This window comes from Caloenas nicobarica, chromosome 10, assembly GCF_036013445.1.
Source record: "Caloenas nicobarica isolate bCalNic1 chromosome 10, bCalNic1.hap1, whole genome shotgun sequence".
Classification (NCBI taxonomy): Eukaryota; Metazoa; Chordata; class Aves; order Columbiformes; family Columbidae; genus Caloenas; species Caloenas nicobarica.
The window spans coordinates 21,571,320-21,594,488 of NC_088254.1; the positions used below are offsets into that span (position 1 = coordinate 21,571,320).

At 41.2% G+C, this 23,169-nt stretch overlaps 2 protein-coding genes and 1 non-coding gene across 4 annotated transcripts in view; 1 reads left to right on the top strand and 2 right to left on the bottom strand.

The window, feature by feature from the left end:
* Positions 1-104: 104 nt before the first annotated feature.
* Positions 105-7,130, bottom strand: TIPIN (TIMELESS interacting protein). Its single transcript, XM_065641874.1, has 8 exons — positions 6,619-7,130; positions 6,118-6,275; positions 4,760-4,853; positions 3,778-3,853; positions 3,054-3,176; positions 2,442-2,505; positions 948-1,145; positions 105-600 (listed from the first exon to the last, which is right to left on the bottom strand). Exons 2-8 carry the CDS (start codon positions 6,248-6,250, stop codon positions 437-439), a joined length of 852 nt encoding a protein of 283 aa, XP_065497946.1. The 5' UTR covers positions 6,251-6,275; positions 6,619-7,130; the 3' UTR covers positions 105-436.
* Positions 1,941-2,077, bottom strand: LOC135992796 (small Cajal body-specific RNA 14). The gene has a single exon (XR_010606775.1). It is a non-coding gene; the product is annotated as a small Cajal body-specific RNA 14 (non-coding RNA).
* Positions 7,131-13,785: 6,655 nt separating the features above from the next.
* MAP2K1 (mitogen-activated protein kinase kinase 1) overlaps positions 13,786-23,169 on the top strand; it is a 35,099-nt gene continuing 25,715 nt past the window's right edge. For both annotated transcript variants that reach the window (XM_065641496.1, XM_065641498.1), the window contains exon 1: positions 13,786-14,117. In XM_065641496.1, coding sequence (XP_065497568.1) covers positions 14,038-14,117 — 80 coding nt within the window. In that variant the 5' untranslated portion in view covers positions 13,786-14,037. The remainder of the gene's footprint in view (positions 14,118-23,169) is intronic.

The window sequence follows — 23,169 nt, forward strand, 5'->3', positions numbered from 1 at the left end:
AATAGCTTCCATTTTATAAGAAAAAGATAAAGGTACTTGCTAAGCAAGTTAAAAAATCCAGGACAACTGTTCGGACATAGCACTAGCTGCTATTATACATACCCTCTATTAAAACAAACCCCAACTTTAATAGAAAATTCACCTGTCAATATCCCAGTTAATTCCGTTTGACATAAGCTGTAAATGAAATTCAAAGTAGGTAAAAAACTCATTAACATTTCCTAAAGAAGGCTGGGGGAGGTGGAAGAGATGTCTCAAGTGCAGATGAAGATCTTTGTTACGTTTTCCAGAGTACAGTTACTCATCTGCAGTTTCAAGACACAATACAGATATCATGGTGAAGATGTCCATGAAGCTTCTGGAGTCAGAAGAAAGAGCCAGCAGTGTGTCAATATCACGATAGTACTTAAATATTGGGGTCTTTTGGTCAAGAAAGTCACTCAAAGCTGGGGGAACAGTCACTGGCATATTCCAATTCTCTATCTTCAGCTTTTGTAACAGCTACTTTGGTTGTGGTAACTTGAGTGTCTTCAATAAGGTCAGCAGGATCCTGAGCAACTGGGGAGGTAAACTCCTCTTCTGAGTAACTAATGGGGAGCTCTGTTGAAAAACAAAACAAAACCAATTTTTGCCATGAGGAAACACTGTTGCTGTGTGTTTAACTGCAGTTTCTATCACCAGAGTCACAGTTTGCAGGAAAGCCAATGTCAGGGACAACCAGCAATTTTGAGTTTCATTTCAAAGACAAAGCAATCACAACTTGGTGTGGTAGCTAGGGAGAGTAGTTCTGACTTAGCTTTGGAGGAGTCTAACTACAAGAAGAGAGTTAAATTTGAGAGTTACACATTTTGCTACTTATTAGAAAAGCCAAAAGCCATCACTACCATTTCCTTTAACTGCTCAGGCTACTGTCCCCAGCATTAGGGCTGAAGCTCAGAGCTGATTACCGGTGTGCTGTGGCTGGCTGCCGCACTGCATCTTCGCCTGCCTGCGCTCCAGGGCCAGCTGCCTGTTCTTCTGCATTCGCTGCTGTTGCTCCTCCGTGAGGGTCGTACCAGGCAGAGAACTGAATTCTTCCATGTTTCCAGAGCTGGAATGTGCATCTTCAGTGGCTGTATCCAGCCCGTTGCTTTCCCCTCCACCATCTAGTTAAAAATGAAGAGGTAGGATGGGCGGAAATTAACACTTCGAAGCCAGAGAGAGATCTACTGCTAAATATCTGTTGCGAGAACATTTTAAAAGCATCTACATTCTACATTTTTAAGTTGTATCAACAGCTAGAGGTCATTCTGTAATTTAGTTTCAATGGGCAATTTTCTGCCTAGGTCCACATAACCTGATATTTAAAGTACACAACAAATGCTAGGCAGAGATCCCAGGCACCCAACAATAAATACCTGAATTTAGAGAGGCATAGCTCTGTGTATTAAGTGTGCAATCCTGAGCTGTGCTTGCAGGTTAAGCAGGAAGGGTAAATGCAGACGATCTTCACTGAAAGGCTGTGTAATTTTCTTCCCAGCCCTCCTAATACAACACTGCCCTTCATGAGGTGGAAGGACCAGTTATGGGAATCAGAGGGTTGAACACAGGCATTGAACAATCACTTCTGAATTTGTTGTGCTACTATTATGGACTATTTACTCATTTGGCAAAAATAAAAAATGCAAAACAGAGGCAGTCCAGCTCCGTTAGACAAATACCCACCACCAGAGAAGCAGAGCACTCTTGAAAGAGTGCCCAAGGCCAAGTATGCTTGTGCCTCTGCACCACTCTGAGCCTGTGAATAGAGAACTAGCTGATTTTCAATGCAATACCCTGGCTTCAGTTTTTATTGCAAAACTGTAAGATACTCGCTCACGTTTTTCAGCTGAAGACTGACCAGTTATAGCAGAACACTCGTTAATAGGTTTAATAACCCATTAGCACTGCATTTAAGTACAAATGTATGGAACCATCGCACAGAAAAATCTGATAGCTCGACAGACACTGTCGGCAGGAACCATTCGCTTTACTCTTTGTGGCTGCTTACAGCTGCATTCCACTTCTGGCAGATGCAGCCAGTGCTGAAGACAGCCACATGCCACAGCCTAGACACTCCTCAGAGCACAATGCAAACCAGTATGTTCACAGAATAATTGCAGTTTTGTTCTGTTTTTTTTTTTTTTAAGAATATTTCTAGCAATGTTGGTAATAATACCCATTTTCCATTTCCTTTCAGTATACCCCACACTTTTTTATTTATATATATATATATGTAGCATTTTAGCATTTTAGTCTGAGTACCACTTAAGTCTCACAGAAGCTTGGTTTTAAAACAGAGGACCACTCAACAATTTCTTCTGCATTACAAAAACATCGAAACCATTGATTTCTGAACAGTAAGAGTGGAAGCAATTTTAAGCCTTGAACAACTGAACAGACAGCATAACACACACACATACCTTCATTGCTTGCGAAGTCTTCATGTAAAATAGGAAGATCAAGTCTAATTCGCTTTAGGCAGGTCTGCAAATGAGATTAAAATACTGCTATTTCACTTGTAACAATCCTTTGTGCAACATTGCTGAATTTTTAATACTACTCCCAATTTCTCTTTACACTTAATTACTCTAAAAAACCACTATTTTCACTACATGTCTGTTTGACCCACAACTTTTATTGCTGTGGATCCCTCTCCTCATCCTTCATCTATCACCTACCCAGATGAAGCAGCGTTCTTCATAAGTCTTCTTTTGCAGGGTCAACCATTAAAAACCAAACAAACAAAACCCCCAAACCCAATCAGTTCCAGCACTCTTACACAGATTACTTTGGATAAAGATGTCCTGAAAAAGCTGAAGTACTAATTCAAAATAAGAAAGGTTGTATCTAAATGTAAACTCAAATATTTCAAACACTGAAAAGAACTTCTTTGAAAAAGAGAAAAATTTAAATAATATTATACTCCTTAGCAGCATGCACAATTTAGGTCTTCTTTTCTTGCATAATTGCCCTCCTAAACCTACCTATAACACCACTCAGTTCTGCACGAACCCAATAAAAACCATACGCACCTGAACTTCCTTCTTGTTTCCCAAAGACTCTACTCTGTCAACAAAATCCTCAAATTGCAATTTTGGAAATAGTCTATGAGCCCAGTGTTCCATATGTTGTATAAGGGTCTTCAGGTCTTCTGCCTAGATCATAAAAAAAGACATCCAGCTAGAAAAAGGTGACGAAGTCAATAGACTGCAGAGGGACACACCACAGTAACATTTCTGAAAATATTAAGCATCTGCAGCTTGAAAGTCTCTTGAAAATTTAAGTAACATGAACGTTTGGGTGGCCTTTCCTCCCACAATCAATCTGTAAGTGCAATATCAAGCTATCAGAACAGCAACATGAGTCCAGGGAAAGTATCTGCATGTACTGTAGAACATCTGGCAGGCTTCTGAGAAGTTGCCCTTCAGCAACCCAGGACTGAACCCAAACTGAAAAAAAAATCCACAGGGGCTCAGCTGGCATTTATTGTGAAGTTTACAACACAGAAAAATGTACATCTAGATAACCTTATCTAGTAAAGATTTTTGCTCAGATAAGCAGTATTGCTTAGGTCTTTTGTTTGGTGTTTTGTTTTTAATATTTGCAACTACAAACCCCATCAGGGTAAGTTCAAACACTGTTAGAAAGCTGGCTAACCAGAGTGTAATATCAATTCTCATTGTATCAGATGTGCAGTAACCTATCAAATCTAGATTAACCTCCCAGGAAACCAAACGAGAGCTCACTGTGTCTTACCTCGTGCCCCTTACCCTTGAATTTTACATTGTCAAACATGTGTCTCAGGGCTGGAAGTCCTCTTTCTGAAATTAGCCTGTTATTAGGAAATGGGTGAAGTTATTTGAACCCCACACTTTCTTTTTCAAATTAAAACCAACCAAACAACAAAACAAAAAACCCACAAACCACACAACCAACCTCACATTCCTTTAAATAGCCTAAAGCCTCAGAACTCTACTCAAAAGATGTATGGAATTAGAAGTCGTTAAGAAAACACACAAAATAGGATAAAGACTCTGTAAAACCAAAGACTTACTTAGAAAATCCACCATACATATATTCCTAGTCCAAGGAGCTTTTTTGTTTTGATTACATGGAAAGTCAGTTCTTGTATCTATCATGGCCAAGTAAAACTAGTTAGATGCATGAACAGAGCATCCACCTGTGGTATCACTAACTTCACCAGTGTATTTAAAACAGAAGAAACTGAAAGCTCAGATTCTTCCCATTGCTTATGAAGAAGTTACACCAGTTGTAGTGATAACAGCAAAGAAAATATTAAAATCCTTTATACAGAGTTTATCCAACTTGTACGTAAGTCAGGTGTAAGTGTACTTTAAGTAGTAACTTAAAGTCACCGTTATATTGAGATTTTATTTTGAAGCACGCTTTTATTAAAGAAAGAAATCTACAACACTATGCCTGAAGCAAAATAAAGAAGATTCAGCTGGAAGATTCCTATGTATGAATAAAAAATACATCTTAAATTATTAGTCATGTACTAAGTCTTAAAGAGACTTCAAGAAAGTTACAACTAGTAATAGCATTACACAGGTAAGCAAGGAATAAAAAGGTTGAGATACAGCACACAAGAGGCACTTTCATCTCCAAAACTCTCTGACGTGGCTGTGACCAAGCAGGGATCACAGTAACCTCAATCATTCCCCACAACCATATAACAAATTCATAACAGAAAGAAATATTCTGTAAAAAAAATTACCTCTGGGCATCCAGTTTAGGCATTGGTCGTTTAACTGCTCTCCGTGCAGCTACAGCAGAATCCTTCGTTTGTGACTGCTGGTTTCCATCTGGTTCTAATAAAGAAAATAACATATTTACATCTATAATGCAATTGTCATCAACTACAATTAAATGATATAAAATTTAAGTTTCTACCCTATCAAAAAGGCAACAGCGACAAGTATTCCATTGCAGGTACAGTACTGCAAACAAATGTCTGCCTATTTTACCTTGCTTCTTCCACAAGACAGACTAGAAATAAATCCGTCTCTTCAAAATATACTGAGGAATCAACTTTTCTAACTAAGTAGGTTCATTGAAAAGGAAATGTCCTAATTTTAGAACTTCTATGTTGTATTTCTGATAAGAAATGTACTGAGAGGAGATGCTGCTGCTAAGTTACAAAACCCAAACTGTCAATAAACATTATTTGATAGGTGTGTCCCAAGATTTCCACTGATAGATCTGAAGGACAGACCTAAAACGTTGGCATCACCTTCAAAAAACAGAGAAAGAAGCAATGTGTGACCACAATCAATGTGTCTTTTAAGAACCAAAATGCATATACTTTTTGATTAGGGCCAGTATGTATTATTTCACTGCAACAGCCAAGGCACCACTGCCCATCTCATCTCAGAACTAACAACCAGTTATCATGCTGCTTTCTCTGTTTACTTTTTGTTACTTCGAAGATCAGGAATTCAGAAGTTGTCCTTTTCACGTATCAAGGAATTAAACCTATCCAACACCCTATTTTCTAGTGAGCAGACAGAGCAGGGATCAATAAGAACACATTTAACATTACCTCTACTAGTATTTGCCTATAAACAATAGCTAAAATAAATTTTTTATACTTTCTATTAGTTTGTTTAGTACGCTGGATTGCAGTAAGATCTTTTCAAATACAAATAATCAAGTTTTACTGTCCTGAAGTGTCTTGGATTATCCCTAGGTCATATGCTCTACAAAATCTACCAACATCTCCCTGGAATATTACATTCAACACTCTTATCTTTTCTGAAAGCCAAGTCATAAAGTGTAACTATAGATCGCAACTGTATAATTATCTTCACTGACGTTTTGTTAGAAGAGCTTGAATTTTGTAAAAATCTATTTGTGTGCATGTTCTTGTGGTATCTACAAAATCAAACTATTCCCACAGGCTTGGAATCATAGGATCAATAACAATTTAAATTTACGAATTGCTTTCTTATCTACGCAAGACCCTTTTCATGCAGTAAACGCAAGGCAGTGAAGTACAGCGCCGATAATATCGATTTCACAGCATTTCATTGTCTATACTGTAAAATGGGATCTTTAGGGGTTGCAGGGGTTCACCTCCGTTCGTCTGAGCCCATTCGACATCGTCTCTTCCCGGAGAGGCAGGAGGTGGAAGAGGTGGGAACGTTTCATCTTCTGTATTCTCATAATCAGGAAGATCAAACAGGTTGTTCTCCAAAGGGTCCATCATTACCACAGATGAACTTGTTTCCCTCCTGCAGGAAACAGCAAATGCATTTAAAGAGGGGCAGCTAAAAATCAATTATATACAACATGTCAGCAACTTTTACAGAAAAAAGATTTGCCAGCCAGAAAAAATGATGTCACACAAATTAAGAAACAGATACCATGCAGGCAGATGACACAATCCAGCCTCAGTAGGCCAAATAAAATAAGAGTTTGTCATGTTTCAACTCACGGAAGCCACTTGGGAGTGGCGGGTACTGGTCGCAGGAACACAACAAAAGCACCTATCGATACAGCTGTTTGCCACTCACAGCCTTGAATATCAAAGACTACGGGGTGGTTGGGCGATAATTACTCGGATTTATAGCTTACCCACTTAAAAAGGCAGCCAGGAGGATTCCCCTATTCCGGCTCGTTTAGCAAAGCCAGTTCCGCAGACTCCAGCCCATCAGCACAACCGGGTTGAGGGTGACCCGGTCTCACCGCGGCTGCACCCCCGAGGCTCCAGGAACTGCTCTTTTTTAGGGGAAAGCTGTTTTTCAGACGGTTTTAGTGACACCCCCAGGCAGCTCCGTCTGCACTGGCCTTCAGAGGGGAGATCCCGGGATGCGAAACTCCCAGAGAGCCGGAGGGAGTCGAGCGGGGCCAGTGAAGGAGCTCGCTGCGTCTGCAGGGCCCGACCCCACAGCCACAACCTGCGGGCGCCACGGAGGCCCCGGCTCCCCTCACACCGCCACGGAGGCCCCGAGGCCGCCCCGCTGAGGGAACAGGGCGATGCGGGCTTCTCGCTGCCCCGTCTAGGGAGAGGGAGAGAGAGGAAGGAGCTCCCGCCGCCTCCCCGCGCACACCCGGCGAGCGGCTCCGCAGGCCCCGCCGAGCTACCGCGCTCGGGAAGCGCCGCGATAAACCCGGATCTCGCGAGAGGAGGGCGGCGCGCGGCTGCGGCGGGGTGCGCGACGCGCATGCGCGGGAGGGCGGCGGCCGCGCTTTTGGCGCCAAAAGCGGGCGGGCTGGGCTGGGCGCTGAGGCGCCTCGAAGTAGTTTTTATAAGTGACACTTCTTCAGGTAAAAGGACAAGGAATTATTGGAGGGAGTCCAGCGGAGAGTTGCAAGGATGATGAGGGGCCTGGAGCATCTTTCTTGAGAGACTGTAAGAGCTGGGGCTGTTCAGCCTGGAGAAGCTGAGAGGGATCTTATCAATGTGATCAATATCTGAAGGGTGGGTGTCAATAGGATGGACTAGACTCCTTTCAGTGGTGCCCAACGAGAGGTTGAGGGGTGACAGGCACGGACTGAAGCACAGGAGGGTCCATCTGAACGTGAGGAGAAACTTTTTTGCTGTGAGGTGCCAGAGCCTGGAGCAGGCTGCCCAGAGCGGGTGTGGAGTGTCCTCCTCTGGAGACACTCAGACCGCCTGGAGCCACCTGTGTGATCTGCTCTGGTGACCCTGCCTGAGCAGGGGCGTTGGACTGGATGGTCTCCAGAGGTCCCTTCCAACCCCAACCAGTCTGGGATTCTGTAATTCTGTGAAAGTTGCTGGGAATGAGAACTTTATTCGAAGCATCCAAGCATGCTAGGCCCCATGATGAATCACTGCCAGAAATGAGATTTAAAATAGTGTCTGTTGAGCCCTTTTCTCATTCTTCTCTGAGGAAAAGGACACCCAGGACAGGTAGCAACCCCCAGATTCTATCCATACAGGTGCTGCCTGTGAGCCTTCTGGTAGCTTAAATCTAAACAGTTTGCAGTTGTCCAGGCTGTAATAAATACATGGAGCCTTCTGAGATTGGGCAGCTGTGCACATAAAATGCCATTGAAGTACTTGGGCTTCAAGAACAATAGGACAGAAGCTCCACACTGTGATCTCCAGTGCTGTTCCATCTGAAAAATGTTGGGGTTTTTACAGGTCAGTCTTCAGAAGTGTATCTAACTAAAATGGTAGGCTTGTCATTTAAGCAAAATGGGGTAAATTAATGTCAAATACTAATACATTCAATTGATTGGTTTTCCCTTATTTCTCTATTAATTTGAATTTGACAAATAATGTTTCTGGTAATTTAATGTACTCCTTCTAACATGACAAAATCAATTGCAGTTACTTTCCAGTAAAAAAAAAAAAAAAGTATTATCCTTTAGTCAAAATTATTTCAACAGTTAATGTTTAAGCTGTATTCCCAAATGCAGCATCTTCTTTTATAGTAAAAAATACATTAGAGATAGAGAGAATGCATTAATGGATTTGTTAGCATTGAATCAATTTGTCTTAACTCTTTAGATATGGCCAATTTCTTCAATTGACTGAAGTGCATGAACTATGAAAATAAACACAAAGATGTATTAAAAATTCTAGATCAAGTGCTGCTAATTTCCAGCTCCAAACACTCTAAAGATTTGTGTCATAAAATTACTGAAAATCAAATGTCTATATGATGAGTTCTTTGCACTGAAAATAAGTCACTCATGTTAAAAAAGTGCTGGAAAAGTATAAAAAAACTATAAAAAGATTAAATCAGAAAATCATGTCTGCAGAGCAGTACAGTGTTATGAAACCTACCACATTTATGCAACATTGATTAATCGATATTTTTTGAAGAGCGTTTAATTAGAGACTGGGCTTGATGACCTATGTGGTTCTTTCCAGTCCTGTGTTCCTAATTAAATGAAAAGCATAACCTGGCAGGCATTGATTATTGTTTTTTCCTCAGGAAATGAATAACCAGCCACATGCTGATAAAATAATAAGTTAGGAAAGAAAAAAAAAAAACAACAACATAGCTTGCCTCTATTCTAGAAAACAATTCTGGTTTCTAGTTTAAGAGAAACTGAGATATTACTTGTTTCTGTATTGAATAATGTCATTTCATTAGAAAAACTGCAGAAAATTAGCACTTTATGTTATATTCCTGTCTAATTTTCTGTTTCATGTTACACGTAATATATGGCAAAGAAAATCTGTAAGATGGATAATCGACTGCCTCTACATTGGAAGGGCTTTACTCCTATGGGAGTAATACTTGTTCTGCAAAAACCTTTTAAGTGTTATGTTGGCAAAGCTGTTCATGCAATAAATCCTCGGCAAAATTGGTACCATTGCAGCTGTGTTAGTGGGAGACCACATCTTAGGGATTTAGCAAACTTCGGCTATTTATGATTTTTACCTTGCTAATCTAATCTAAATGTTACACTATATAGTCATCTTAAACATTAATTTCTAAGCTTTTAGTATGTTACTAAACAATTAAGATTGTGATCTGTTCTACAGTGTTCTATTCAATACCTGTTTCTTGCAGAAAATAAAATGTGCAAGAAAGCTTGTGATCGCTGGCTGTTTGAAAGCCAGTTTGTCTGTCAGCCCCTTCTAATGATTTTTTTATTCTGTTTTTCAATCAAATTTGAATCGGGCTTTTAAGATTCCATTGCTTATGGTACTAATTATTTCCTTAAATTGCTCCGCTAAGCACTAAAAAGATTAAGAAGCATTAGATATTACAAATAAAATTTGATGTGCACGTTTTGTCAGGAAAATATGCAGCTTTATGTGGCAATCAAGTTTTACGGGTTGGGCTAATTTAGTGCTGCAATTAATGTATCTAGTAATCATGTTTTCCTTTTCATGTAAGAAACTAGATGAAATTCAGGTTTCCATGAGGGAAGAAAGTGGTAATGAAGACAAGCCTATTGGATCCATTTCTATTTACAGGGGCGTATTTCAGTTCTGTTTTCCCAAGCAGTGGTATAATCAATAAATCAGAAAATCACACTGCTTAGAAGTCTTTCATAGAGAATACACTACCTTTTATTTTTTCTTTATCTTTTCCTCCATGATTCACCTTCAGAAACAGCCGTTTGTAAAGCAAAATGCAGTTCCTTCCACTGAGAATGTTCAAATTCTCAAAACACGTGTGGTGTTTAGCTGGGGAAAAATCCTTAATTTTCAATTGCAAATACACTGAAGTTAATTCTATTTGTTTTACAGATATTCAAACCAACCTACAACAACCTCGAAACATTTTAAGTGTGCTATATAACCGTATAAAAGAAAACTGGTCCGTACGCTTACATAGATCTGTGTGACAGCCATTATAAAAAATAAACAGCAACAAAATAAATCAGGTGCCTTTTATGTGGCTTCAAGCGAAGCCCAGAGACCACCCAGCTCTTGGGTCCCTCTGAGGTTCCAGGGGTGCGATAGTGAAAATTCAAAATACCTTTGCTTTCATGCTACAGGTCAAAGGGGCTTTAAATCAGCTGAGTGAATTCAGTGATTTTTCACATTCCCCATGTTTGCAGCCCAAGTGTGAAGTGGCCCAGAGGAGGGAGCTGTCTCTTAGTAGCTGGAACTGGGTAGAGGGAGTGTGTGTTTGAGTGGCAGAGCTGGGAAAACAATAATTGAAGCTTTTCTACTTTAGAAACGGGTAGGATGTTAGAAAAGATACAGCATTTTCACATAATATATAGGGAAGTTTGTCCTTCGTTTCAGTTTCTATAAAAGCATTGATTCCTACTTTGGTTAAAAATATTATTTTACTTTTGCAAACCACAGAAAATTAAAACATATGGAGGTGAGAGTGGTTCTTTATACAAAGTATTTACAATTTAATTTTTATTATGGACTTTACTCTGCAGTCAGTGTGATCCACGCTTCTTTATTGCTGTGTTTCAACCATTCTGCACACCAGCCCTATGGTTTTCAGCAGATATGGCCAGTCATTCCTCTGTTTTTGTAGGTTTTTTCTGATGGCAGAAACCAGTGTTACAAGGACAAAAATAAATCAAACTCTATATACAAATTCACAATTCACAACTAAAATTCTTATTTGTTCAGTCCGAATATTTACAAGAAAATAAAAACTTCCTTTCACTGATCTTTTCAGAGGAAAAGAGGCCAGACTTTGCAACATAATAGAATCCCGATAGTTGCATAACTCTTGTGGGCGATTATGGCGTAGCGCAACTGCAATTATATGGGGCATATATAGTAATTGTGCTTTCAATACCTGCCTAATATTCACATGTTTTCTGTGAAGGAGTTCAGTGTTCCAGACAACAGAGTCCTTGCGTTTCCCCACACACAGCTGTGGGAAGAGAAAAACAACCTCAGCTGCAACTCAATGACTTCTTCAAAAAAAAAGAAAATTATTTTAGCATAGAAAGACTTGATACTTCATGACTTACTGCAGATGCTAGTCGTTCAATTTTACCCAGTGCCTTAATCCTGTGGGAAAAAAAAAGAAAATAACACATAAGTAAAAATTCTCAACCAACTATAACTATATAAATCCCAATTTCTTTCTTTTCCGGAGCGAGTGAGCAGTTCCCAGCCTTGCCAAGAGACACAAACACGGTGCTGGAGCTGCCTCGCAGGGAGGAATGGCGTTTCTAGGCATTGATCTTTTTCTGCTCTTAGGCAAAAGCCATAAAGCACAGAAATATAATACCAGTTATAACGGTCAGTGCCGGAACTGCCAGAAAACCTGATTTTTCATGCTTTGACTCAGTACTGAGCCATTAACCACCACCTTAGCACCGAGTCGTTCTGTTCTGCTTCACTTCTTGGCTTACTTGTGTGTGCGAGGGATTTAATTTACCACTTAAACAAATTTATGAGTAACTGTAGAGTCTTCTAGGTGTGTCACGTGTTGAGAGATTAGAGCACTGTACAGTACAAAAACTCACAGTAGTAGTGGTAAGAGATTCTCAGCTGTGTCAGAAAGCAGAAGAAATCTGCTTAATGGATAACTTCTCAGGGTACAGGCCTTTGAGTTTCCATCTTTACCAAATTTCTTTGCAGATGTCAGCAGCAGAGGCAGGATTGCATTGTCACTCTTCAGAAAAGTCAAATACACGTAACTGCTTTCATTTCCTGAACTGTACCATACGACTGGCCTAGGAATGGCATCGGTTTAACTCCTGTGCGTGTGTAATATCCAGATTGGCTTTGTTGATCCACACCCTAATACGGCAGTACTCTAATATTGCATTTTTAAGCTCTACAACTAAATGACAGGAATCTTTAAATTTAAATTCTCCCTCTCGGAACTGGTATGGAAGAATGACTGCTACTGATGGAAGAAAAAGGATCTTTATTACTGGGGAAGCCACGTTGCCCACCTCAGAAGAGCCAACAGGAGCAAAGCCACACGGTTGTCCCCAGCGATGGGTGACACACGCAGCTGGCCAGGGAGCCGGCCCCGCGATGTCACCGGCTGTGAGTGCGTCAGGCTGACTGCTCAGCACTGGTGTACGGGCCCAGCTGAGCGGCTGTAGGACATTGTCACCCCACCTGTTTGTCACCCTGTCCCCAAGGGGGTCCCTCTGCTCCCACTGCTCCTAACGATGTGGTTCATACGTCCCCCAGTGCTGCATGGCAGACTTATTTTCTAAAAGATCAGTACTTTGAACAAGTGTGGAGGCAAGTTGATGTTAAAACAAGGCAGAGTTCAGTTTAAATCCAAATGTGGCTTTTTTTTTCAGCACTAAGGTAGCTTTTTTCTCTGAAATGTTAACCTTATATTTGTGTTTTTCTCCTTGTAACTACCCATATAAAAGAGGTGCTATGCTTTCCATGGCATGGGGTTGCAGCCTGGCTGCCTAATCGTTCAGGACTTCTACGTCTAACGCTAAAACTGCTAAATAAGGAGCGGGTTCGTAAAGTATAATCCACTTTATATAACATCGATTTTTAAAATTTATAATTTATAATTTTATTTTTATATTAATATTCTTATAATTTTATCAGTCATACTTTCTCAGCCATACATTCTTGCTTTTGAATGCCAAAACATGATGGAGAGCTCCCAGAAAATGAAATTTTCTTGGTTATGTTTTTAGGTTCACTAAAATAATGTAATTACAAAAAACTAGAGCGCCCCAAAATCATAGTGATGCAAGTCAGAACTTCACAGAAATGTGCGAACATAAAACCATCATCACATTGTATGTGACCAAATCTGGCCATTCCTGGCAGCTACGGCAAAGATTTAGCAAGAGCAGCTCGGGCATTTCATTTTCATGCTCATTTTACTATTTATAATGCGCAGTTTTGTAACCGTAACCCTCCGTTTCCATTTTTAATTCAGGCATTGACTTTGGGAAAAATTTAGCAGCCGTTAGTGCCCCAGCTGAGGCTCGTGTTTTAATTACAAACACACGAGGCTCCACATCGGGGGACGTTAATGAGGGAGGGGGATAAGCAGCTCCATAAAACATCGCTTTAACGATCGGGATTTCTCTGCGGAGAAAACGGCGTCGCTTGTCCGTAGCAGCTATTTTAATTAACCGCTAAGAGAATTCTCAGACAAAAAGCTTTAATAAGTTCGAGGCGTGTGAGCCGGTGCCGGTGCCCGGCGGGAGCGGCTCCCCCACCCCGCGACGTGCGCGCCCCGCCGCTGAGGGCAGCGCGCGCTGCGGGCAGGGCTTCAGCCGGGCTTCGCTCTCGCAACTGCGCATGCGCCCGCCCACCGCGCCTGCGCACGGGGCAGGCCGGGGCGGTGCGCGCAGGCGCAGTTCCCAAGAAGGACACATTTTGAGCCTGGGCAGTTCTCCCCGTCGGGAGCTGCTGGAGGGAGCGCGGTGCTGCTCCGCCGGGGGAGGCCGGCGCTGGGCGGGAGGGGCGGCGCGGCCCGGCCGGGGGCTGGCGGCGGTACCACCGGCACCTGCCCACAGCCCGCGGGGGCACCGGCGGCGAGAGGAGCCCCCAACTTTGCTCCGCCGCAGGAAGTCCCTCGAACCTGGCCGGAGTGGGGCCGGGGCTCCTCCGTCCCTTCCCCTCCGCGCCGTCTGGGGGCGAAAATGCCGAAGAAGAAGCCCGGGCCGATTCAGCTCAACCCCGCTCCGGATGGTTCCACCGTCAACGGGACCAGCTCTGCAGAGTGAGTGAAGCCGGTTTGGGGGTGGCCGGGGCTGCCCCGCACCCGCCGTCCCGCGTCCCTGAGGTGACGGGCGCGGCCGCCGCAGCCGCCGCCTTCCCGGGACCGGCCCCCGCCGCCGTCCGCCGGGAAAACCGCGCTGCGAGGCGGCGAACGGGCCCCGGCGCTGCCGGCTTAGTTTCTTCTTAAGCCGTCTCGTTTTCCGCCGGCACGGCCTGGTTTCCAGAAAAATCAAAGTTATTGATTCCTGGGGGGTGCGCGACCCCTTCGTGGTGGCTGCTGAGAGTCTCCTCAGCGGATTAAGTGGGTGGCATCTTCGGCAATAAATAAACTTCTGTCAGATATGAAAGGTAAATTGGAGAAAAAAAATAGAGAAAAACTTGTATGACTCTCCTCTTGTAGTCCCTAATAGTGTTTGCAGAGTTCTTAGGTTATACAATTATCTAAGTGTCAAATTATACATTTCCAACTGTATATTTTGTAAATATGTGCGTGGGAGAAATGATACTGAAAATCCCAGATTTGTAGAAAAGATGTTTTATTTTTCCTCCTCCTTGGCTTAAACCAAACTCAAGGTAGTTTCAGTAAATCTGTTTTTCAGTGATTAGCATGTAGCTCTAGGTATGTCAGCGATGTGTGTTTGGAGAAAATGCTTCTGAGCATTCCTGGGTGTAATACAAACATTACGCTGTATAAATGTGTGGAAGGGAGGTCTGAGCTAATCACGGGTGCACTTGGGAGGAGAAAAAAGGCAGAATATTGGATTGTTATGTGTTGCTTATGGAGCCTCTGAGCTTATGGATCTGGGCAATCCTGGTGGCTTCAGTCACACAGACAGTGCCAGCACCCTAAAATAATGAAGAGTTTTAAAAGGAATTTCTTTGAGGTTAACAGGTCTGTGCTCGCCACTTAATTTCTATCTTAAGGTGATGGACTAGCTCTTAACAGAGCCTCAAAACAAAGATGCGTCTTGGCAGAACGGATTCCTGTCCCTGTATGGTCAGTTCAGCGTTCTCTTGGATTTGTAAACTGAGCTTGGGTCTGCTCATGTAGCACCCTGACACACAATTGCGGGGAGACCTACAAGTCTTGGGCTTTAAAGTGCTCTGCATGTATCATTGTTGGTTGCATTTTTCAGACAGGCTCAGATCTCCTTTAACCACCCAAGCATCCTAAAAAAACCAAACAAACAAAAACTCAGCATCTAGCAGCTCCAGCTGTGACATTTCTAGCAAACTCTTTTGATGGTTAACTGAGAGATGAGCTGTTCAAAGACTATTCTTTGGCAGGAGTTACTGATTGCATCTAAGTGTTATGATCTGAATATAATGTAGTTTTTGTTCTGGATTGATGGGAGAAAATATTTTTATATTTACCTGTACAGCACCTTCCCGTTGTCTATTTATTTATTTTTTTTTCAAAGTAGTTGTGGATATGCTGATGTAGTCTTCAGGGATCCATATGGCATGCTAGTCTTGGTTTATAGAATAAATCTGATACGCTTACCACTTGCTTATTTGGCTACCTAAAGTTAACCACTGAACATGCAACGTATTAAGTATCCTATTTCTTCAATATTGGTTCGCTCAGGAAATGTCATTAATTTTAAATTACATTTACATGTCTGATGCTTGTTGGAAATATGTGGATGCTCATGGGAGTGTTGAATCTTGTTTACACTGATGAAACCATCTTGCTTCATTTTCTGTTTTGTATGTTGATTTGTTTGGTATGTGTGTCTCTTAGACTTTTGTTCTCTGTCGTATATAATACCTTATACCCAGGTTCTGCCAGGTTTAGAGATCTCAAGTATTTTAAAAAGAAGTAGCTTAGTGAAATTAAATCCAGCAACCTGTTGTTCTCTAAACAGCCAGAGTTAATTAATCGTGGAAATATCCCCTCATCCTGCTAATATTAAATCCTCATTGTGAATGATTTCAAATAGCAAAGAATAGCTGCATTAGAATTTGGAAATGTTTTTGGGATTAGATTGAAAACTTTTTTTTCTTCACCTGTAAGATTGTTTGGTGTTTTTTTTTTTTCCCTCTCTGCTTTTCTCTCCCCTTTGGTTACTGCTTGAAATCAACAATAGAGCTGTTTGTCAGCCTGTGTACATTGTTGAGCATTTCAAGTATGCTATGCATCCACGAACAACCGAATTAACACTTTCTAAAGCTCTATTCCTGGTGTAATGGAATTTTGGCTATGTGAGTCTCCAGTTTCTCATTTGCTTCCACCATATACAAACCTGTCACTTTGCAAATGATACTTCCCTGTTCTTTTTCAGAGAAGAGAACCTCTCAAAGAATGAAAAGAGCTCAAATTACTTAGCTAAGTGCAATGAAGACTCAGAGCGAGGTGGTATGATTGCTGCCTGTAAATGCATGAAGGACCTAAACATCAATAGGAGGGGAATTATTTAGGCCCGAAGGCAATATTGGCACAAAGTCAAATGGGTATAGATTGGCCAACAGTAGTTGTACGCTGGAATTCAGAAACTTTCTAGCTGTCAGAGGTGGAAGGTTCTGTAACATATTCTGATGGGTATTTGACCCCCAGAATCTCCCGCTGGTTTTAAAATACTGAAGCTTAGTACTTTTAGGAATGAGTGTATATGACATGTTGACTTCCTGGCAGAAAGGAAGGGGAGAGAGAGGAAGTGAAAGAAGAAGGGGCTGGATGATTCAGGACATCCTGCTTTCCATTCCTGTCTTGTCCTCTGTATTCATCCTTATTTGGTGATGGGACCTCATTGATGGGAGCAAGAAAAAGCTTATAGTGTGAGGTATAGGGCTTTAACAAGTGTGAGGCACACAAGGCCTGGTTCTCACTTGCATGGCTTTTTTTCTTTTTTTGGTATCCTGACAAGGTAGGATAAAGGAGAGTTGAAGTACTGGCAGTTTAATTATATGTATACTGAATATTTTAATGAAAATTTCGCAGTGTTTTTTCCCTGACAGCAGTTTTTGTTATTTGTAGCAGTTACTTTAATTACTTCTACAGGATGTTGCGGTTCTCTCTTGGGCCTTCCAAATCCCCAGTTACCCTGCTGGACAATAGAGACAACTTAATAAAAGATTTTCCTGTGCTGCGAGCTTCACTTCTGGTTTTGACACTTCCCGCTGAGAAGCAGTTGCAGAGAGGGAGTTGAACCTGCGCTGCTGTTCTTGAGCTCCGTGTTGCTTCACATCGTCAGAACAAAACCAAGATGACGTTGGCCAGCTGCGGGTTTAATTTCATCCTGGTACTTTTGGAGCTGCACGGCTAGACCCGTACAAAGGTTTTGCAGAGAAAACAGGGAAAACAACCAAACAGAAGCGAAAGGAAATTAATAAAAGGGAGACTTCTCTTATAACTGAACATGCTGGGATAGTTTACTCTCTTAACAGCCAAAAGAAACAACAAAATATCCACTTTCTGTTCCTTTCAAGCTTCTGACTCCTTGTTCTTTTGAATATCTGACAGTTGTTATCCAAATTCAGTGTTTCTCTAAATCCAAGATAGACCTAGAACATGAAGTAGCACCTCTGCAAGAAGCGGGAGGGAGGGTTTCAAGGTAATTCCCCTTTCTGTATCACAATAAGTTTTTTGTTCACATGAAAAGAAAGTTACTTCGTGTCATTCTTTAATTACATCTTTACCAAAAAAATAAGCAGAGGGAAAGGTTATATTTATAATGAGAAAGTTAATTTGATATGGAGTGCCAGTGAATATAAGATACAACTAGATTTTTAGCATGACAGATAAGCGCATGTCTGATGGTCTGTACAAACTCGCCTGAAACAAGAGTTTCACTGTCTTGTCTCAAATAAGATTTTTATATTGAGGTACATGTTTTAGGTGTGGGTGTGTGGTTGGTTGGAGTTGTGGGTGGTTTTTTTGGTCTGTTTAAAGAATTCCAAAATATACAAACTGTGTGTTTTAGTAACAAATGGTATCTCTCAAGTCAAGCTTAAACTGTGGTCTCTGCGCTGGGAAGATGGGGCCAAGCAAACCTCAGACGGGTCATAGTGAGTGTAATATCAGGTAGGATGAGCAGAGCACAATTATATTCTTGGCAAGGAGGACTAAGTACAGTATGAAAGAACACTTCTGGTTTCTGTTTAATGGGATAAAAATAAAAACAAAAAAGTAGGCAATGGAATTTGAATCTTCCTTGAATATGCTGTGAAGAGCTAGGTCTTTGAGAGAGGTTTAAGAAGATTCTGTCTATAGGTCTTTTCAGCTTAGGAACTATATTATTTTTAAGGGTACGGCCTGAAAGAAAGTCCGAAGACAAGTTGGGGTGGAAACGGGTCAGCAGGTGTGATGCTGCTGTGACTGGTGGGCCTTGCGCCCATGATGAGCAGTTCTGGGTTTTCTCTTTTTTAAAGTCTAATTATAGTACATCCGTGCCTTAGAACTGTTCAAATCAAAGAGGAGTTTTGTAGAAATGGATGACTGGCAAATTCCAGTCACAGGCTAAAAACTGCAGTATTAATTTGTAATCTCTTTTGTGTTGTTTCTTGATGTTTATTCTGTTTAAATTGCATTTAAGGAAGCCTCTGAATAGCTGGCATGACCTCTGAGTACACCTGCGTGTATTTGACAGTCAAAAGATAATTTGGGAATTGCGCAAAACTGGCTTTAACTTCAGTTTGTATTACAATTTGCAAAATAAATAGTTGCTTGCTTACCAGGCATCTTGCAGTTTTCATGTTTTTTCAAAGCCTTTCTCAAGGGAACTCACTTTGGGCTTTGTAGGAGTAGAAAGGCAGATGATCTCCCATCACCTGTAGTATGGGTTTGTGTGGTGTTTGGGTTGTTTTCTTTTTTTTTGTCCTTAAATTTGCATTGTAAAATGAAGCGGCAGGAAGGTGCAGCAGAACCACTGGGCTGTTTCCAATAGACCTTGTTCTGAGAGGATTTGTCTGTTTCCTTGGGTGCGAGTTTAGAAGAAATGGAAGGAAGATTTTCAAGACTTGTTGATTTTTAATGCTTGCTGGGTCACTTCTGCCTGTGTTCTGGGGGGACTTTTGGTTTTTTTCTCCCCTTTGTTTCTAAACCCACAAAGTCTCTGAGGAGGAGCAGCCCCTCTGTGGAATTTCTTGGACTTTAGGGGAGCTTTGTGCCTGTGTGTGGTGTTCTGGAAGATTAGGTCCTGGAATTCTATGACTGATGTGGACGAATAGCAGCTGCATTGAATATGTATGTGGAATTACTGCAAGCTTATAAATATTTTGAAGAAAAAAAACCGTCGGAAACTTTTATTTTCATCCCTTACTAATGAAGGATTAACCAAGCTTGCAAATACATGCGGTGTGAGAGAATGCATTTTAGGCAGGCAATCATAAATGCTTTATAATTCCAAGAAAACTATGAGCTTTTTGTTATTCCCTGTATCTTCCAAATTTAGATTAAAACATACTCACAGAATTTTATTTAAATGTGCATGAGCCTGGCATTGTCCTTCATTGAATAAAAAATAGCATTTTAATAATACTTAAAAAGCTAAATAGAACATGCGTTCTGTTATAATAGTGGAAATTAAGAGCCTGCATCACCTTACTAACTTCTTGTATTATTTCTGGTGTGTATGCTGAAAAAACTTAGTGTGCACTGCTAGTACAGAAGTTAATGCAAGTGGCAAATTGGCTTGTGGTGGTCTTAATAGGCAGTTTTTAGTTTACAATTACGGACATAGGAAAGATTTTAAGATGCTTAATACCGAGGTGACAGTAACTACCAAATCTTGTTATGTACTTAAACTTATATTTAAGTGTAATGACAGTAACGGAGGCATACTTTAGTTATTATAATGATGTCTTTGATCAAAATGCATAAATCAGTTTAGGAGAGTTACATAAAAACAGGCTGTAAAAACAGATGTTGCGTTCCAGTGAGAGGAAAGGTGAGGAAAGTGCGGGCTGTAAGTATGGATCCAGCCACTTGTCTGTCCTTTACAACACCAGTTCTGCAGCTGATTATGGAGGTGTGATTTCCCAGTTCAGCACGTACAAGATCCTGCTCCCTCTGAAGTCCTGTCCTTGCCATGCCCATGTTGTCCTAATCCTTCTTTTCCTGTATCGGCTCTGGTGAGTCAGATGTGCGTCGTGATCTGATGGAGAACGAACCCACCGGAGAAGCCCAGATTAGTTTTTGGAGGGCAGCACTGATGTAGTTACATGGTGAACTTAATCAGGGAAATACTCTGGCTGAAATTTTGCTGTACTTTTTAGTTAATTTTTAAATGGATCTGTTACCTGTGTTGGTTACTTAGGAATGAATGGCTGGCGGCAAAATGAGGCAGAGCCGCTGCCTCTGGCAGGAGCCCAGGCTTTGCAGGATTAAATGACTGTATACTCAGAGCCTGAGAGAAACCACTGAGATACGTTGAAATTCAGTAATTACAACAATTTCGGAGTAGCAGATTTTTTAACTGCATAGTCTCGGGTCTGTCTGGAGAGGAACAGATTACCTCTGAGACCTTCCAGTGTTACCCAGTAGCCAAGGAAGGCTTAAAAAAAATAAAAGGGACTAAGTAAACCCAATATGTAGTTGAATTATTTATTTGGCATAACAACAGTGCTACTGTTGTTAATATGGGCAAAAGGTCTTTGCTTCAGCACTAACTGGAAAAAAACCAAAACAACAAACAAACCGCACAAAAACCACCCGGCAAGATGAAAGTTGTGGGGTATTTACATGGGACAGGAAATACATCAGCCAGTTTTTGAGTGGGTATTACCTCAATGTTTCAATGTGTACAGGAGAAACGTTTGGAAATGAACTGCGAAAGTAATTTCATGTATGGTAAACCTAGATGTTCCCTTTAAATAATTAAGTTCTAAATTTTCCAGTAAAAAAGCTTCCTCTCCACCCCTCCTTGCCCGTGTTACCCTTTTTGCAGCTGCATTTGTTCTCCCATCATTGCCCTGGGGATTGACTGGGCTTTGTAAAGTGTACGGATTCCAGTGCCAAAACACAAAAATGTCTCTTTGAAGAAGCAACATTAATTGGCAACATCAGTTTCTAGCTTGTTGAATTTTGGGAGAGCAGATTCTTTCTTCCAAAGACTTTTTAATTTTTTTTTTTAAAGGAAGGAATGTTGTTTTTTCTGAACACTTACTAATGCGTTGCTAGAAATCAGTAATTAGATAATTTCTGATTTGATATGTGTTCAATATTACTTAGACAAAATCTGGATCGCACTTTGGAATGGATGCTCAAGGCTTTCTGCCAGTTAGTGCCCACAGGAATTGAACAACTGGGAAAGACAATTCACTGCTCAGTATCTGCGCAAACATCTGTTGAGAAGCTGTTGTCATCCTGAGTTTTGTCTGAAGAACAGGAGAGTGAATTTCAGCAGAACTTCTACCTTCTGGTCTTTCGCCTGGATGTGGTCACCTCCCAGGCATCCAGCAGAAGGAAGGACAAAGTGGTATCTGTGCCTGCGTGACACATGCAAAAGCAGCAAGAATGGAAGCAGATTATTTTACTTTTCTACAGCCTGAGAACCTAGGACAGAGATATTCCAGCAGTGTGGCATTCTTTGGGTGAACAAATATCATCTTAAAAATCTATTTATGGGTTTTTAAAACCATTAAAACTTCCGGGCAACAATTCTTTCTTTCAGTGTTTTTTTTACAACTCAGCGTTGTTCTGTGCTTTTCTAGAACTTTTTGCAATGTGGTGGGAAGATGAGTCAGCAGATTCAATGTAGCAAATACAACAATCACAGAATGCATTGTTTGGGGGAAAAATATTCTGTCTGGATATAGATATGTGTGTATTTATATGTGGATATTTCTATATGTATACAGTCTATACATCTATTAAGTAAAAATTACTAATTTCTCCCACTGAATGGCTATACTGCCAAATGTTCTATGTTATACACTCCATCCACTTGAAACGTAGGCAAGATCTAAACCTTCCATCCAGGGCTTTCTCTCAATCCAAGTTGTGGGGTTTTTTTGTATGTTTTCATCCGTACATTCTGGCAATTCTTCCCTGGTCCCTGACGTGTTAACTGCAGCTTTTGGTGAAGTTTGTGCTTCTCCTTGTTCAGCTCTTGCACAGAAGGCATCTCAGTTCTAATCCTGGCTTTTTCACGGGCCTTGTACACAAGTACTGTAACTTCATCTCTCTTATTATTGTAGCGTCTCTCAAAGGCTGTGTATCTACAACATAAGGGAGTTGTGAAGATACTATTACCATTACTATTTCACGTCTTTACCCCTTGCTTTTATCATTAAATTTAACTCATAGTTCAGAGGCATAAAACAATGGAAAAGCAGGACTTCTGTAAATACACATTGGCTGATGATAGGAATTTTATAACTTGTATTTATCCTCTGTATTGTGTTTTAAATACACGGTAAGTTCCTTTTTCTGTTCATAAGGCAGTGTTAATTGTGCTCTGGTTGTGTGTTGTGTTTTTTTTTTTTCTAATTGTGTGTCGTGCCTGCTAGGAAAAATCAGTGGTCGGTGCACAAATATTTATGAAAGGGAGATTGAGAACTTGGATTTCTGGCTCTGGAGATTCAGTTCTTGAATATCTTTATTTGAGAAGGCAGAATTTATTTGCGACAATCTGAATTCAATGCCACAGTAATTCCTAAGGAAGCCTTTTAACTGATGGGGGGAAGAATAAGGAAAAAACCCCGAACAACAGTTAGATTGTTTTGCCATAGAGCTAAATATGCGAGCGGGGTGTCTGAGCCTTGCTGGCAGCTGCCACCAGCGGGATGAAGGGCTGGAACTCGAGTGGGGCTGGAGCAGCTGCCAAAAAACCTGGTGGGAAGAGGCACCCAGGGCACAAATCCGGTATCTGCCCGTTTGTGCCCCTGCTCGCGTCTGTGGCTTTACTCTCTTGGAGCTCTGACTTCAATTCAAATGTGTTGCTTGGTGTGCTTCAGCTTATTTAAGAAAAAATAGTCGTGAAATGTTTAGTGGGATGTTGGTTGGGCTAAAGCAAAAGAGGGAGGAAGCTTAAAGCAAAGATTCCTGCCCACCAGCTCAACCTATAAGGAGTTTTTGAAGTTAAGTTGTCCCATTGGTAGGAGACTTGAAG